The following is a 17,726-nucleotide window of genomic DNA, read 5'->3' as shown; positions in this document are numbered from 1 at the left end:
AGGGACAGATGTCTACAGTGGCTCTAAAATACAGAGAATGTCATAGAGTTTATATTTCAACATGTTCTGTACTACATTTTCTGGACCCCCTTCTGAAGATGCTGATATCAGTGGGTGCCTACGGCCACTGTATTGTCAAGTGCTGCCTAATGATGAGCTCTATATGCCTCTCTCATCTTCACTTATTGAGCTGTCTATACCTGATGGGGAAGGTGCTTGTGTTTTGATGGGAAAAATTTTACTGGATATAAACATGGCAGTTCTGGAAGAATACAATTCTTTCCAAGGTGCTTTTATCCCTCGTGGACATCTAAGGTGTAAACCTGATGGTAAGAATAACTTTCATAGTGAAGAGTTTGCTGTGATCTCTGGTGTGAATATTATTAGACTCAAGGAATTAGGCAATCAGCCCTTAATTTGAGCTCAGCTCAAATTAAAAAACTTCATTTTGCAAATGGCTGCTGCTTTGTACTTGTTAAAACCAGTTACAGTCAGTTTAAGACTACATATTTATTCCTGAATGTCAGTATAGGTTTTGAAACTACAAATATCACTGTAATGGTGAGAAGGTATAATATTGGTGACCGAAGTGAGAGTCAACTCCTACAGTATTTTTTCTGTTTGAATCGAATGAAATTTAGACTGTAGTTTTCAATTCATCCTGAAGGTTGGTTTAACTCCACATTGTTATGTTCTGGGTTGATTAAATTCACCAACTGTTGAATATTATGTGAACTTGAAGTGCATCTTTAACAATACAAATTGTGCGTAGTTGTGTGGTCAGTCTGTGCTTTGTATTCTCAAATACAAAGCTGTCTAGATCATAGCACCTCTAGATCAAAGCATTTCTTTGTAGTAGAAAAAACTTCAGAAATTCTTGATCTTGCAGTTTACCTTCAGTTTTAGAAACTTGTCCTCTAAGACTGTCACAGGAATGTAGGAGTTGTCGTGTTTTTAGATGAGTTTTGACTAGCCCTCTGTCTTGTTTCTGTTCATGTTTCTTGTTCTGGTCGGTACTAGATGCTTCCCACCGAGGTGTTATGCTGCAAATGTCAGATAATGTATTTGTCATTGTCTGCTTCTCCTTTTAGATTCAGAGCTTGGACTGTGAAAACAGTTTGTTGGTGCTTTCAGCATGTGTAGGATAATTCTGAATAATCGATATAAAAAATTAAAAAATATCAGTTATGAAAAAATAAAAATAAGGTCCTGATTCACTTAACTTAGTCAACATTTTTATCGTACACCCAGTAAAGTTGGATGCAAGAATCTTATTTTAGTTGACTTGCTAACCATTAAATAGTAACTCAGAGTATGCTTTTCAAACTATTTCTGGCCAAACTGGTCTTAAGTAGACCTGCTTAATTTCAGTTTTGGAAGAATGAGATTGCTTTTTCTTTTAGCAGGATTCTTTAAAAATACACACATACATATGTGTGTGTGTGCATATACCCACATGAAAAATGTGTAAATTGCCTCATAGTATTTAATCATAGTATTTAAGTAACACCATCACTTTCAAGAGTTACCTGCCATCAAAACTAAAAAACCTGAGTGGAAAATAATCTAGGTATGTTTGCTATAATATTACAAAGGCAACCTAATACTAAAATGCTGAAATGGGCAGGAGTGTAATTCAGATACATTTTCAATAACTGGATTACTAATTCAGAGTTCTTTTATAACAAAGAACATGCTCGAGAACATAATTCACAGAGTGTTTACTTTGTTTCTAGTATTGCTTTTACTGTCACAAGCTCTGTTTTTCATCTGGGACTTGGATTGTTTTCCAAACCTGTCAAAGAAAAAGAAATAACTTCCAAATAGCTCTATAAATGCTGTCGTATCTTTGAAGATGACAGTATTCCCACCTGATTCTTATTAAGCAAAGGTTCCCTCTCCTTTAAGATGTGTTTACTGTGCTGCCAAGGTAGTGGTGTGCTGGGTGTTGCTGTTCATGGCACTCAATTTTAAGTCTGTCTAGGATGGTAGTTATACTGGTATTGTGTACAGGTGCATGTATTACTGTCTCATTTCGCTCAAAACCTAATTCTGACAAATCCATATGTATTGTATGCACATGAAAACCCTTTAATTTAGAATTAATTTCTTTGCCAATTTTGCAGAAACAAAATTCTAGCTTGTATTTTTTTTTTCCACCATTATTCTGCTCTAGCAATGCCTCTTTTTCTTCAGCAAATAACTTATAATTATGCATCTGACATCCAGGACCTAGTCAGATGCATGTGGTACATAAAGCTGTGGCTACAGTATAAGCATTTTGCCACATGCATGTGCACACAAAAAGTTGTTGGTTAAATATAGTTTAAATACAGCTTTGTTGAAACACGCTATTAAAAATCCTGTTCTTTTATCTTCACAGGCCCAAACCTACCAATGGCAACTGTTGATATCAAAAACCCAGAAATTACAACTAACAGATTTTATACTCCACAAGTCAACAATATTTCATATACCAAAGAAAAGAAGAAAGGAAAAACTAAAAAGAGAAGATTGACAAAGGCAGATATTGGAACACCATCCAACTTCCAGTAAGATCTTTGAGTTTTGTCAATTATGCATGGGATTTAAATGTGTTACCATTGTGTGTAAACTGACTTTCTATGAATGCTAGTTGGCATGTTGCAGGGTTTAAAAGTTTAGATGCAGATGAGAGTTTACTGAATCTGTACATAAAAAGTAACCTGCTATCCTAAAGTAAATTAATTCAACCATATAAAGATGCCTTGCTGAAGTTGTCAGCTCAGTGTAGACTCTTCTTAAATTCACCCTCAATGGTAAACTCTTAAACTCCGTTATTCTTACAGCTATGCGTGCTTAACTGTGTATTGTTAAACAGGCCCTGACTTGTCATAACAGTAGCAATGACATAGCCATATCATCTCTGACTTAATTATTCTGGTACGTGGGCTAGTACCTGTACTGTGTGATGAAAGTACAACATGCATATATACACCTTTTAGGAACAGGTTGTTTTTCTGCTATTTGTTAGATGTCTTTGTTCTTTTAGTTATCTGTAATTTTAAGCTTCACTTTGATGAAAGTTGGTTTTGGTCAGCTTACTGAAAACCGTTTTTTTCTTAAATTATAATTTGACAGCTTAATTTTCTGCCTTTTAAAATCAGTGTACTTTATTTGCTAAATCAACAGCAATTTAAAGAGTTAGCTACAGGAAAAATCAGCTTCTGTGAAGTGCTGGAAAACCAGCATGAGATTTACATGCTAAATGAAAGTCATGTTCTTTCAAACCACTATTTTGCATCACTTCCACTGGCGTGCTTTCCCAGAATAAAATTCCATAAAAGTAATGCCAGTATTACCAGTTAGGATAATGTTGTTGCAGTGTTTTGGGAGTCTTCTGTACAGAGTGCACAGGGAGCAAAAGGAGAGAGAGGTTAAAATGCATCCCTGTTCAGACCTCAGCTATATTTCTTCTGACATAAGTATTGGTGAAGGGACATCTATTAATGTCACTTAATACCGAATAATGGAGAAAAGGATGAAAAGAGACATAAGGAAACTTGAATACTGATTTGTAGCTGCTGTAGCTCTACTGATGCAGATGTCAGCCTAGGTGGACAGTACTACAAATAAAGATCTGCGTTCGTATAACTTACACCCTTCCACAAATTCTGATCAGAGGTGCAGTGGTGCAGATATAAACATAATTTGTTGCTCTTGTCTTTTGGGTTCTGATAATTGTGGGACACTTTATGCGCATTCACAGGACATTAGAATAGTCCTAGAAAAACTGAAAATAAGATAAAGTAATAAATGAAGTTCAAACAAAAGATACATTCTAGTCTATGCCAAGATTTGTACATAGACTAGCTTTAAATGTAATTTCAAATCGTAAATGGTAAACCTTTGGAAAAGAAGCTTGAAAGTCTCTTTGGGTCCATTTAAGGTCTAGTTAAGTTTCCTGTAGAGTACAGCAGAGTATCGTCTTACTATATAAAATAGTTGTAGTTGCTCTTTTTGTATAAACATATGGAAATTACTGTTCAGTGATGTTTAGCAAACATGCCATTAGGAAAAGCTGTGCAGCTTGAGCTCTGATACTGGTGAAGACCAACATTTGCTACTACTTATGCCAGACCAGAGTTGCAATCGGGAAGTAGAATTACTGAATTGCTTCTGCTAGTCAGATGTTGACTTGTAGTGTTTTCAGGAAAAAATAAATAAAAAATAAATAGAAATCAAACTATACTTAATGTAACATTGCATACGTTCTTTAATATAAATTAAGTGCAATAATCTTTGAATCACATGCTCACAATCTCTTAAAAGAGCATTGTGAAATTAATACAGGTATGCAGAGATGTATATGTGAGATTGTATTTGCTGTTAAATTTCTATTAACATGTGAAAACCAGTTAAACCATTGCAACTGAATGTCTAATTTATGTGAAGCAAGCTTAGCATCCAGAATAATCCATTAATTGACAAATCATCCCATATTTTGATAATAAAAAGCATTTAAATATTTAGGGAAAACAGAGGGCTTTCCTTTTTCCTTTTTTCTGTAGCAGACCTTTTACTTGTGTTCTTAACCTTTGAACTGAGTAATCAACTAACTGCAGTTATAGCAAGACCAAAAACTGAAATGGGGCCCCAGCATCCTCAGTAAGAAAAACCCTAGTGCTTAGTGTTGGTACTAACAGTAGCTTCAGGTCTGCCTATGAAGATGAAACTCCATCTTTGTACAGTCCTTCCATCTCCGTAAGTATGTACCACAGGGTGGCACAGAGCCTTGATGTTTTGCCACAGGCTATATATAACCTAACAGAGGAAACTACTTCACCGCTTGGTCTTCTTGATATAAGGTAGAATATGGGAATAATTGGAGGCATTGTTATTCCTTTCTCAAGTGGAGCACTGAGGAGTAAGAATTGCTTAGTGTCTTAGGGGGCTGAAGGTAGGATCTGGTAATAATCCAGCTAGCTGGGTATCTGATTATTTTAGTTAACAAAGTCATTTTTACTCTGATTAAATGGACTTTTCTGCTTTTTTAGACACATTGGACATGTTGGCTGGGATCCAAACACAGGTTTTGATGTAAGTAATTTGATGTTTTTCAAGATACCACATGATTAAAGCTTTAGCAGCTTTTTAATGTAAGTTTTGAAAATTGGAATCGAATAAGTTAACTGCACATCAAACTGGTTACAAATTGAATCCCTGTTACAGGATTCAAACAGACATTGGAGTCGAAGTGAATAAGAGGGATTTGGGATTGAGGGGAAAATATTCAAAACTTAAGTTGATATGCAAGGTACTTTCCTTTCTTAAAACAGACCTTGCTGACTGCAAAGTCAACTCAGAGACATGTAGTTGTTTTAGCTGTCCCACTAAACTGTATCATTTTTTCCCTATTACAAATTATATTTTAAAAACGTCTGTCAAGCTACTTAAAACTAATGTGTCTGACTTGCAGGTGAATAACTTGGACCCAGAACTGAAAAACCTGTTTGATTTGTGTGGAATTTCAGAGGCTCAACTAAAAGACAAAGAAACTTCAAAGGTCATATATGATTTCATTGAAAAAACAGGAGGTGTGGAAGCAGTTAAAAACGAACTGCGCAGACAAGGTAAGCTTCCTTTTATTTCCACACCAGATTTTGAAAGGTGTTTTTTGTCTTAAGGATCGGAATAGAAGCTGTTGATGAGCAATTCTTGATATATATTCTTCTTAATCTGGACTTCATACCATCACAGAGGCATTATATTTCATGTTTCTGTACACCATACACCTTGCAAAAATGTCCATGCATGAGTACTTTCTCATTAAAGATAGGGTTGGACCCATGTCAGATAAATAATTGCCAGTAACACTTAGACTAACTGCAAAGCCATGCATGTGTTCCATACAGATTTTTCAGACTGTGAACATTGCATATTTATTTATAATCTTGGTTTTATAAATTAGAAGCAATATTGCTGTTGTTAGATAGGGTAGTAGTATGTGGCTGACAGGTATGTGTGGTGTCTCTCTATCCTGCCAACACTGTAATGTGAGCTTTGAAAAAGCTAGAAAAATGCAGATTTTATGTAAACATTAAAAAAAAAAAAAAAAAAAAAACACTTTTCTAGCTTAAAGTAAAAAGTACTAGTTTTGATCAGGAAGATCTGATTTAGGTTTCTGCTGCAAGATAATTCTCAAATAAGCTATTTCCTGCCTAACCTTTGAATGTGATCTCAGCTGATGCATTAGATGCATTTGCTGCAATATCACTGGTCAACCTGAAAATTAGGCTGCCGATAAAGTTCTAAAAATTTACTTCTTGTTTCTCTAGAGAGGTGGTCTAGGTAAATTGTGTTGGAATTATAACAGTTTGAAACTGGTAAATAAATAGTTTGAGAGGCTGAATAGATGTGCATTCAGGGTACAATGACTTGTTAAATTTATTCCTAGGTCCCCCACGTTGGAGTGGTATGTATTTGAGCTGTCATTTGAGCATATGCTGCTGTGTGATTTTCTTCCTAGACAAAAAACCTTAGCTGACATCTCTTTGACTGCAATACTAAAAATTATAGTCAAATTTCATAGATAAATTGAAAGCAAAATTTCAATTGCTTTTTTCTCAGCAACAAGTCTGTCAATTTTTTTTATATAACCTTAACTCTGTTAAAATGTGTACAGAGTTGTTGATCTAAAACTGTTGATTTTTAAGTTAGACTACGATTTGCCTTGGAGTCTTAATATTGTCTTAAAAAACTTTTAAAATGCCATTTTTCTGCTATGTACATATTAACTTCAAGTTGTGTCCACTTGCATGTATACAACTGAAAGAAAAGCTGCCTCGTCTTTCGTGTGCATGGTAATAATCTACCTCTATGCTTTTTGGTAGAGGTAGACACAAATATTAACAGTATTTCAGTGGTTTTGTCCGCAGTTCTGTGATTTGTAGGTTTGACTGCTGTTTGAAGTGTGTTTTTTCAACTGAAACACATTTTCCTGTTTTATTGCAAGAATTTCTGTGCCTCAGTGTTCACACTGCTAGGATGCTGAATAGAGTTACAGACACTTTGGTCTGTTGAGATAAAACTTTTTTTTCCCTGCCCTTTCCCTAGCTTTGGTACTGTTGGCTGTTTTTTACTGACAATACCATCAACAGAAGATTTTACAGACTTCGTATTAGTAGCTGTGCAGCACTTATAAAAACTAATTTATTTTCTTGTTTTGCTTCTTTTCTGTTTGGGGGGAAGGGAGAGAGGATGAGGTAATGGTTCTCCGTCCTTGCTGCTCCTCCTTTTCACTTCAGTCCAGATAAGTGTGTAAAAAAAGAAAAAAAAAAAAATCATCCAACTTCCTGAACTGTATTTCCACAGTTTGGAGATGCCTTATTGCTCTAGATGAGATGTATATGAAAATCCTTCCCCCCAGGAAAGCTTAAGCCTTCTGTTCGAAATCTACGGGCACCACAAACTCTGGAGTATGATCACATTGCATCTTTTCAGTAATGCAGGAAAACTCTAGTGCTTGCAGAGTAAGACTTGAAAATGCTGGCCTCCAATGGCCGGAAAGGAAATAACACCCTTATCAACCAATAAGGGGAGGTAGATTTTTTCTGGCTGTTCTTGATTTTTTTTAAATCAAGAATGTTTGCAGTATTTCTCTTGTAAAATATATGAAGTTCGAGAGGAGATTATTCCCTTGGTTTTCTTTTGAGGGAACAGAAAAAGTAGGGAAGTTGGAGGAACTGAGGATGTGACACACAACTTCAGAAAGAGTATGTCTCAGATGAGCAGGGAAAGAGGTACTGAGGCACCAGTACCTCTCCTTCTGCCTCTAAATGCCTCTTCTAGGGCTTTCTGGTACAGACAGACTGCTTTCTCAGCTTGTAACAGGATAAAAACAGTAAAGAAGCATCATCTTAAGGGTAATACCCTGTTTGTTATCAAAGCACATGGAATCAAATGTGAACTTTCTTAATAGGTGCTGTCAGATAACTGAGTAGTAATGGGCAGCAACCACACAACTTACATTACCACAAGCCATTAGATGCTTGATGGCAGAGGAAATGAAACTGTGTTATTTAAAATGCCATTAGCAAAGCAAGTACATTTCAAGGCCAAATCATATGGAAGTGATCCTGTGTGTTGAATAGAGGAAGTTGTTCTCTTCCTATAGCCCTTCCCATAAATGTTGTTGGAACTAATTTTCAGTAAATTCTGTGATTCTGACTTCCAGATTTTATTCTACTGGGTGGGACAGAATTTTGTATATATCTTCATTCAGATTTTTCAAGCCTATCTCAGAGCAGCTTCTGTTGGCAAATAAACATTGAGCAAAGGTATGTTTGCTAATGACTGCCACTTTTTTCAAGCTCAGTTTGTCTGTATACCTAGAATTAGATAAGTAACTATAAGACCATCCTCATATAATAGATTTATGGCATAAAACATAAAACAGGCTTTTATGACAGGTTTGGAAACACCATGATGAGTTGTTTTACTGCAACAAGCTAAAAGAAACATTCACATTGTTTAGAAAGACAGTATTCCTAAATGAGTATTAGATCATGTTTGTTTTGCTCTTAAAAACAGGCTTATTTGCCAACCCACAAAGGAAGTCAGTTCTGCTATACTGAAGCGATAGTTGATGGAGAGAGACAAGGTTTTGCTTCTCTTTTGTGTTGCATGTGGAGGAAACTGCTTCATTAGATTGAAGTTTTTCCCTGGTCTGGCACCATTAACTTGAAACGCTGTTACCAACACTGCCACCTCATTGTTTGGCTTTGCAGTTGCTGCTAGGCTGTTTTAAGGATGCAAAGGCATACAGTTAAACACAGTGATAGAGTATGTTCAGCGTTGTATCCCACCTATTCCTAATTGTAATGCATTAGTGGTTTTTTTTTTTTTTTTTTTTTTAAGCATCATCTTCAAGTAACAAACCAAGCAAAAAATACCTTACCTTTATTCCCTAATCAAATAATAGATGGCCTGCAAAGTGCAAATTCTGTATTTCATTTTAAGGGAGTTTTTAAAGCCTCTTTCCCTTTTCTTCTGGCCTAGTTCAGCAAAATTTTAGTGTTTTGAATTTTTTGCTGCATTTTGTCATGGGAAATTGAAATGCTGCCTTGGATTATGAAGGACATTAACCACACTAAAACTAATGACCCAGCTAGTGTTGTGACTTCAGTTGTCTTACGTACTGCACTTGCTTCCTGCAGTGTTGCAGCTTTTATGAGAGTTTACAAAATACATTACACATATAAGGGCTATATTCAGTTTACTTTGTATTCATGCAAGCATAGCTTATGTTCAGCTATTTTCAGCTTAATTCAGAGTTGGTAAAATTTGTACATGCACAGAGATCCTTGCAAAAGTCAATGCAGACCCTTTTTTCTTCTGACAGACTCTGAAAGACTTGTGAGTACTGAGCATCGTGTAACTGTACATTATTTTGCTTTGTTTCAGCTCCACCTCCACCACCACCATGCAGAGGAGGACCCCCGCCACCTCCACCACCACCTCCCCATAGCTCAGGCCCCCCTCCTCCCCCTGCTAGGGGCCGAGGGGCGCCACCTCCGCCTCCCTCGAGAGCTCCGACAGCAGCACCTCCACCCCCACCTCCATCTAGACCAGGTGCAGCGGTGCCCCCACCTCCTCCCAACAGGATGTATCCTCCTCCACCACCAGTGCATTCATCATCTGCGCCATCCGGGCCTCCTCCACCGCCGCCACCACCAAGTGGGTCATCTGCTCCCCCGCCGCCGCCGCCTCCTCCACCTCCTCCCGGTCCTCCCCCGCCACCTGGCCTTCCTTCAGAGGTCGATCACCCGCTTCCAGTTCCTGCAGGAAACAAAGCAGCGCTCTTAGATCAAATCAGAGAAGGAGCTCAGTTAAAGAAAGTAGAACAGAACAGTCGACCAGTGTCCTGCTCAGGAAGAGATGCGTTGTTAGACCAGATACGACAGGGTATACAGCTGAAATCTGTGAGTAAAACGTTCTCATCTAAGTCCCTTGGGACTTTCAAATGGCTGCAGGACTCCAAAATCAGTAGTAACTTGTGGCTTTGTTTTGGGCTCTGTCATAATTCACTGAGTCTTTGAAATCATACTCTAAACAATACTATTGGAAAAATGCTTAGTATATGTACTAAGTAGTGATGAGTATTGATGCACAAAATTATTCTTGTTTCAAAATCACTTCTCACTTTTTGGTAAGGCTTTAAGCATAAACCCTACAGTAATGATACCACAATATCACAGCTGAGAAGAACTTTTGCAAGAACTACTGTGAAAGATTGCTGATGTCACAAATGCTTCAGTAAAATCTTCTAAACAACTGCAGGGGATTAGTTCAGCAATAATAGTACTTGAAGACAAACTCTAGAATTACTTGCTTCTTAAAAAGTTAATCTTGAGTATGGACTAACTAAAGTTGTATTATGTGGCAAAAGAGAATAGTTCAGCTTTTTTAGACGTAAAAGCTTAGCTTGGGCTAAAGAAACTGTAGTTTCACTGTTCCTTTTGGCTAAACATAAACTACATAAACTTAGCAATTTTATGGGGTTTTTCTAGAAATACACATTCTATTTTTCTAATTGCGTCATCCTAACAACTGTTTCTTTTCCAAGGTATCTGATGGCCAGGAGAGTGCACCACCTACACCTGCACCCACCTCAGGAATTGTGGGTGCATTAATGGAAGTTATGCAGAAAAGGAGCAAAGCCATTCATTCTTCAGGTAAGCCCGATGGAATTTTTCTGATCACTAGGCGTCAGATTTTCAAGTGTTAACACTTCTGTTGACGCAGAATGTTGGGGGAAAAAGCATGGATTTCAGCATATAGTCAGATACAGAATGCTCTAGGCAGATCTCTAGTGATGATTCAAGTGGGTGCTTTGTGCCACTTTGAATTACAGATGTATAGTAGTTTGCAGTGATAATGAATTTAAAATTACAAATCAAGGTTCGTATCATTTATAAAATGTTTTTACAACTTATTTTGTCCATGAGATGTGATGATTTTTTTTTCCTCTAAATACTTTGAAAAGAAGGGTTTTAATGGTCTGTTTCTAGAAGCCAGGACTCCTGTATAGGCTCATGCACTTAGAACTGTGGCTTCCAAATGTGCTTTGGATGCCACCTGCTGGATAATAAACAGATAACTAGTGTTATTTGACAAGTCCTATGCTAGTACTGAGCTGCTTCAGTCTTCAGTGTTTGGGAAAAATAAGAATGGAAGATTTTCATCTCTCCTTCTAATACCAGCTTAAAAAAAAACACAGTGCAGTAGCCCCAGTGCAGCTGTTGAGTTACACCTCTTCTGCTTTGTAAGCTCTGGAAAAAAAATAATCTATCAATAGTATCAGACCTGCATTTGCAGTCTGCAGTCCATTTGACCATTGAACACAGTTTGATTTGTGTCCTTTTGTGGTAATCTCCAGTTTTGGTGCTTTACACAAATTAAACATTGGAAGCATGCTAAATACACCATATTCTGAAGGGGGAGTGCTCTTCCCTAACAAATCAGTAGTTTATACGCATTGTAATTTAAAAATCGTAGCATGCTAAAATTAAAAACAGTGGAAGGCTGGATAAAATTAGGCTGGATAAAATTAACAAAACTGATGTTGAAGTTGATGTGGTTACTAGAATATTCTAAACTGCACAGTGCACAACAGTCTTCAGCTCACAAAAATATTTTTATCTGCTTGTGCAGTAAACAGAAATCCTGTTAGAGAATAAACCTGGGGAGAAACGGTTCTTATGCTTTAGAAATTAATCTAAAGTTTAAAATTCAATGTGGAACAAGCTGACCTTTCTGACATTTCATGTTCTCTAGAAAAAAAAAAAAAAGAGTAATAGTAAAAGTATGACATGAGAATTTGATTATTTCTCTCAGCAGAAAACAAGATAAAAATTTCCTACCTGGGGAAGGGAATAAGAAAGGAAACATGTAATTTTCAACCAGTATCAATCTAAACTGAGCATCATGCCTAGCAATCTTAAAATATAATATTACCAGGTGTCTTGTCCTGACCTCCTTCAACTGATTGTTCTTTTTCAGAATGTTGTGGGTGAAATCGGTAGCGCTTTTGTCATATTAATTTGGTGCATGCAATGACTTGCTTTTCCTGTTTTTTAGATGAAGATGAGGATGAAGATGATGAAGAAGACTTTGAAGATGACGACGAATGGGATGATTGATCATATATTATATTATATATATATATTTTTTAAGGTGAATGATATACTAAACACTACTTTCTGTCTATGGATTCTGTAAAATTATCATGTAAATGTTCTACCAATTTGCTGTATATTTTTGTTGCCTTTTGCTTTTTTATTAATCTGTGCAATACCTCATTTAATCTGTAAAGGTTTGTCATAATCCTCTACAAAGCTACTCCCTGTTAATGTGTGCAAGTTTACACCTGGATGATCATGTACATGTGAATACTTTCCATTCCATCAATAAGGGAGTTTAAATGTAATATGTGAGACTGACGAAAACCTTAATGTAATTTAGTTATAATGCAAGAAGGAAAACACTATTTTCATACCCTACTTTTTCTGTATCTAAATTTTCTTATTAAAACCTAGTATAGCACTATGTTCTTTAAGTGATGCAGCTCTTAGTTTATTTAGCCCCTTCATTTCAAATGCAGTGCTACATGAATGTTGAGGCTGGTTTATACTATTGCATGGTTTCAGATACACCACAACATGGCAGTTCAAGTCTTAGCAGTATGCTTTACATAAAACAAAATCACTACAGAGATGCACAGCTAGTTGTGAAGATTACCTTGCCCTAACTGTAGCAATACTGACTGCTATCAAACAGCAGTAGTAATTGAATACTATAATTAGGGAACTCTCTATCTGAGGTTAAACAGGGTGGCTTTACGTTGTAAGTGATAAAGACATATTTGATGCAGACCAGTGCAGTCCTTTTTTTTTTTTTTTTTCCAACTCTTGTATTTCAGAATGAAGAAATGTAAATTTCTGGGGGCTATACTGGAGACTGGCAATTGCTACAGTTTGATTTATTTTTTAAATCATTTTTTATGTGGTTTTCAGGCTGAAGGGCTGCGTTTATTGCTTGCTTCAATAATGTTTAATTACTTTTTTAAAATTTGTAGGGCATTGGTGTACTAATAAAGTAAACATAAGTGGGATTACTTTGCAGTCTTTGCGTTATGGTACATAACAAATGCTAAAGCACCAATCCTACATCCAAAAAGTCGGAAAGCCATTAACTCACAATGTACAGTTTGACTATGTACTGAACTTTATGGCAATATTCTGTTTTCATACGTTGGCTTTAAGACCAAGGGTTGTGATGAAGATCAAGAACCCTATTCACAAGAGTACTATTTGAATAAGTGGACAGAAAATGGGATTCTCATTTCACAGCTCACATGTTCATGTTGTACTTTATAGTGCAGTAAACCTTGGCGTATCTGCCTATTACAGAATACTAATCTGTGCTGTGCAGGTATTCAATATCTGCAGCATAAATTACTGTACTTACTGTAATTTTCAGGTAGAAAATCTTACTAAAAACACTATCTGACACAGAATGTTTAGTTAAGTCAGTCATATTTGGAGCGTAGTTAATGCATAGCGTCCTGGGACTGTAATCAAGGTATCAAACTCAATTTAAGTTATCGGAATTGTGTCGACTGAAACCCAGCGATGACCTGATCTTGACAGGCTGGACCTGCATGATATGGCTTGGATTTCTAACCCAGTTATAACCTAGTCTTTAGCAAATTAATTTAGTTACATGAGAAGAAAGGAAAGTCGCTGACAAGTAGTGGGAGGGGTAAGGTTGTAGTTAAATTTTTCAGAGGATGCTAACTTCCTTCCGAGAGTAATTTAAGCACATAACACTAGGAAAAACTATTTCCAAGTGATGTAATTTCCTTGCAGTAACTCTCTTATTGCACTCTGCTGCTGGAAACACTTCCTACGAGCTTTGCTGCTGTAATGGCTTGAGCATTGGATCAAGTGCAAGTGCAGCCAGGGGTAGCTAACAGCAGCGGGGTTAACTCGTGTAGAAGGAAAATATTTGTATGGCTTTCATAAGCTCTGGTACTGCTCCCTCTTTGTTATTGCATATAGGGCATTTTAAAATTAAGCAGATGAGGCCTAGAGGTTTTCCTAACATGCTACTTACTAGATATGTTTAGCTGTTATGTTCCCAGAGTTGGAGTTTCTGTAATATAGTTAATTATTAAGTATCACAGTTCATTAATCAAATTTCTGTTCCAGGTTTTGGGAGCTCTGAAGTTACGTTATTGAGTAAAACTTTAATTTGTAGATACTGGCCAAAGACAGCTTCTGTTTTTTCATTTCCTTTTTCTTCATGCAGAGAGTACACTCATATTCTGTGGTGTCCAGGTTAATATTTACTTTAAAATAGTGTATGTACATGATAAATTTCGGGCATAAAGACTGCAACAGCAGTTAAGTTAGTCATAACTGCATGCTTCAGCACTCCGCCACTTGCACTACGAGCAGAAGATAGCATTTCATGATACTGGTGCATTGTTGCTAAACATTGTAATGAAGGCCTCTCGTATACTCTGGTTAAATGACTGTCCAGATAGCCTTAGCAATTAACAAACTAGCATGAGGCTTTTGTATTTCAACACTCTATGTGCATAGACAATATCAGCTAGCCACTTGTACGTATGAAATCCGTAAGAACTTCTCAATCATTCAGTTTTCCATTTATCAAACTGAAATTTTTAGTATGTGAATTTTTGAAATGTACAGTGAATAGGATGTTGCACTGGTGGCAATTCATCATGGAGCATAATAAAATTAATTTGACCCAACTAGCGTAAAACTGTGTGGTTTTTAAGTGCTAATTGTGGCGCAGCGTTTAAAATAGATGTACATCTTGCTTACACGCTTCAAAAGCCATTTTGGTTGCCTAGCCAAGTTCACGAAGCAGTAAATAGTGGCTGTCAAATCACAGTGGTTTTGATGTCTGGAAAGTTGGATTGTGCTAGTGAATAAACACAATGAGTAAGAATGTGACACCCCGTGCTCCTGGCACATCTGACAGCTGCTCAGCAGCTTCTCTGGAAACAGCTACTGCTGCAGGCAAGTGCAATAATACGGCAACATTTCAAGGTCAAACAAACAGGGCTCCGTTAATCTAGAGTGAATACTAACTAGTTAGCTCTTCGCAATGAATGCTGCGACTTAGGAGGTTTTTTGAGATGTGAATCCTCGTCTTGTATGCTGCAGTGTTTGGGCTTAGGACGCTTCAGCCTGGTTTCCTCTAAACCACCTGAAGAGTCTAGCATTTTGAGTTTTCATCTTGTGTGTGCTTTCTTCTGAAGCTTATTGCTTCTCTGGTGTTTAGGCTGTAAGTGGAAGACAAAGTTGAAATTGTTGTGTAGAGGGTGTGCTGATTAAGTATATAAAGTTCTCTCTGCTCCATGACATGAAGCTTAAAAAATGTGTTTGCAGAACTTTTGTTCTTATTTTTCTTCTTTGACAGTGGTTATTTTCCCAAGTAAGATGTATGTAAAGAGGAAAAAGGAGATGTTCTTTTGTTTATAAGACTTACTGATCCATTGCAACAGCCTCTATCTAATCATTAGAGGAATTCCTGGTCTAATTAAAGCTCCTGAAGCTCAAGTACAGCGATAAGCAGCTTTATTTATAGAAAAGTGTAAATGGGTTAGGGAAGCTTAGAAGATACTAAACCTCTCTCAAGGGCCAGAGCTATCCTCTAGCACAGCAGTAGGGATGCCTGTTGCTCTGTATTTGTTTGTTGCCTAAAGTTTTCTTGCAAGCAAAAAAGGCACAGGGCAATGTAAAGTGGAACAGAAGCTGTGGAGGTTTAGTGTGCAGATTTGAGATCGGTTCTGGGTGACACCAGCCCCATGCTGTTCTCTAAGGTGGTGGTAAAAGCATGAGGATATCTGCACAGTTACAGGGGAGACTTGATTGTATCAACTAACTACTATAACACATCTATTTTTTGTTTGAGGAGATAAACCATTAGTTGGAAATCACTGGTTTCAAAAGGGTGAACACGTTGAGAAGAGAAATAGCATTGTTGCATCAATACTGAAATATAAATAGATGTTTTTGACAAATTTTATTTTGTGCTGAATTTTACAGTATTTGCAGAGCAACCTGCTCAGATGAGCCAGAATAGTGATATATCAGTTCTTCAAGTTTTTATTTTAATGGGGTTTAGGGTAATGCCTGCAGGACTTGCCCATCTTTAAACAGCTTAATACGTGCTTGCAGTGGAGGATCTTGGTATTTTACATTTATTGTATTCTATTGGTTAGTGCTGACAAACACAGTCTGTTTTACTAGTGCTCTGAAAAGTTCTTAGAGTCTTTTTGGAGTGAACTTAAGCCATTATTTTGTGCTTTTCCCTCCCTGAACGTTAATCGTCTCTTCTGAGTTTTGTTTTTCCAGCAGTGTGAATTTTATACTTGCTACTTCAGGACTGGTGGTGTGCAAGGTTTTCTGAGAAAAAGCTTCAGAACTTATAAAAATACAGAGGAAGTTCTAAAAGAGCAATAACCAATGTTATGTTTTTGTATGCCCCAGCTGGGGGACACAATAGTATCTGGAGTTTAAGGCTTGGGAATAAGAAATATAATGCTTGTATCATATATCAGACACAAAGTATTTGCTTAAATGCCATCGGCAGGCACACAGAATCGCAGTTGGCTCTTATGAATGTTGATGCCAAAAACCAGGCAACTACCAGAGCAGCTGAGCTGGATTTGGAGCCCTCTGTTGTGAGGTGGAGCTATCCTGTATGCTCAGGGTTCAGACTGCTCAGAAGCTTGTGCCTTTTTCTCAGCCCCCACCTCATTTTTACTGGATGCTACCATACAATTAACACCCTAATCCGTACAGAATAGATTACTGAAATTTACCTTCTGTCCCCAAGGTGTGTAGGAATGAGAGTACTTCAGGAGAGCAAGCAAACCACTCTGGTATCTGTTATGTTAAACAGTGGTCAGGCCTGTAATTGGTATTTTTTATTATGCTAATAGTGGATTATCTGGTATAAAATCAAATAGCAAGGTCATTGTATCAAAATTGGTGTCCAGATCACATAAAAGAGAAACTATAGACGGTGATACTGCTGTTGGGTATGCTTTTGAAATGGGCATGCTATCGATTAGTACCCAGGATTGCACCCAAGCCCTATCTATGCAACACGTTGCCCTTTTCATATGTGAAATCAATATAATTCTTGGGTGAAAAGTGTAGCAAATGGTACTTGAACCTTTTTATTTCTCCACCATGCCTACATTTTGCCAAACAAATAATACATTTTTAGACATATTTCTAGATGACCTTTCCAACGCTTGTGTCTGAAAGGCAGGCATACTGTGGTTTAGAGAGGGAACTACTGATTTTCTTGGCAGGAGGTCTCCCTGCAGACTCCGTGTTCTTAGAAAAGTATTTGAATATAGCACATTACGTTGGTGATGTGTTCCTCAGCCAGACGACCTGTCATATGTGGGTTACTGCTTATGGAGAGAATAGTTCTTATGATTTTATTAATAATAATTTGCCATAGCTCTTTATGAATTACCCCAATTCTAATGCAAGCTATCACATAAAGCAGAATTCTTACCAGGCTAGGAAAAAAGGAAAGTTACCAACAGAATTAAGTCCTCAGCAAGGTGCCTGGGAAGCAGGAACATCCCTACTGGGATTAGTGGCTAAAACTGAAATAAACACATACCA

General features: G+C 37.1%; 1 protein-coding gene across 2 annotated transcripts in view; it reads left to right on the top strand.

Moving 5' to 3' along the window:
- The window catches only part of WASL (WASP like actin nucleation promoting factor), a 49,730-nt gene extending 34,886 nt beyond the window's left edge, over positions 1-14,844 (top strand). The window contains exons 6-12 of one of the 2 annotated variants that reach the window (XM_082751862.1): positions 2,384-2,552; positions 5,037-5,079; positions 5,459-5,612; positions 6,437-6,454; positions 9,445-9,962; positions 10,607-10,715; positions 12,121-14,844. In XM_082751862.1, coding sequence (XP_082607988.1) covers positions 2,384-2,552; positions 5,037-5,079; positions 5,459-5,612; positions 6,437-6,454; positions 9,445-9,962; positions 10,607-10,715; positions 12,121-12,182 — 1,073 coding nt within the window. In that variant the 3' untranslated portion in view covers positions 12,183-14,844. The remainder of the gene's footprint in view (positions 1-2,383; positions 2,553-5,036; positions 5,080-5,458; positions 5,613-6,436; positions 6,455-9,444; positions 9,963-10,606; positions 10,716-12,120) is intronic. The other variant, XM_082751863.1, reaches the window with a different exon arrangement.
- The last annotated feature ends 2,882 nt before the right edge of the window (positions 14,845-17,726 follow it).

This window comes from Aythya marila (genome assembly GCF_965140915.1).
Source record: "Aythya marila genome assembly, chromosome: 1".
NCBI classification, from domain to species: Eukaryota; Metazoa; Chordata; class Aves; order Anseriformes; family Anatidae; genus Aythya; species Aythya marila.
This window is presented reverse-complemented; position numbering and strand designations above follow the sequence as displayed.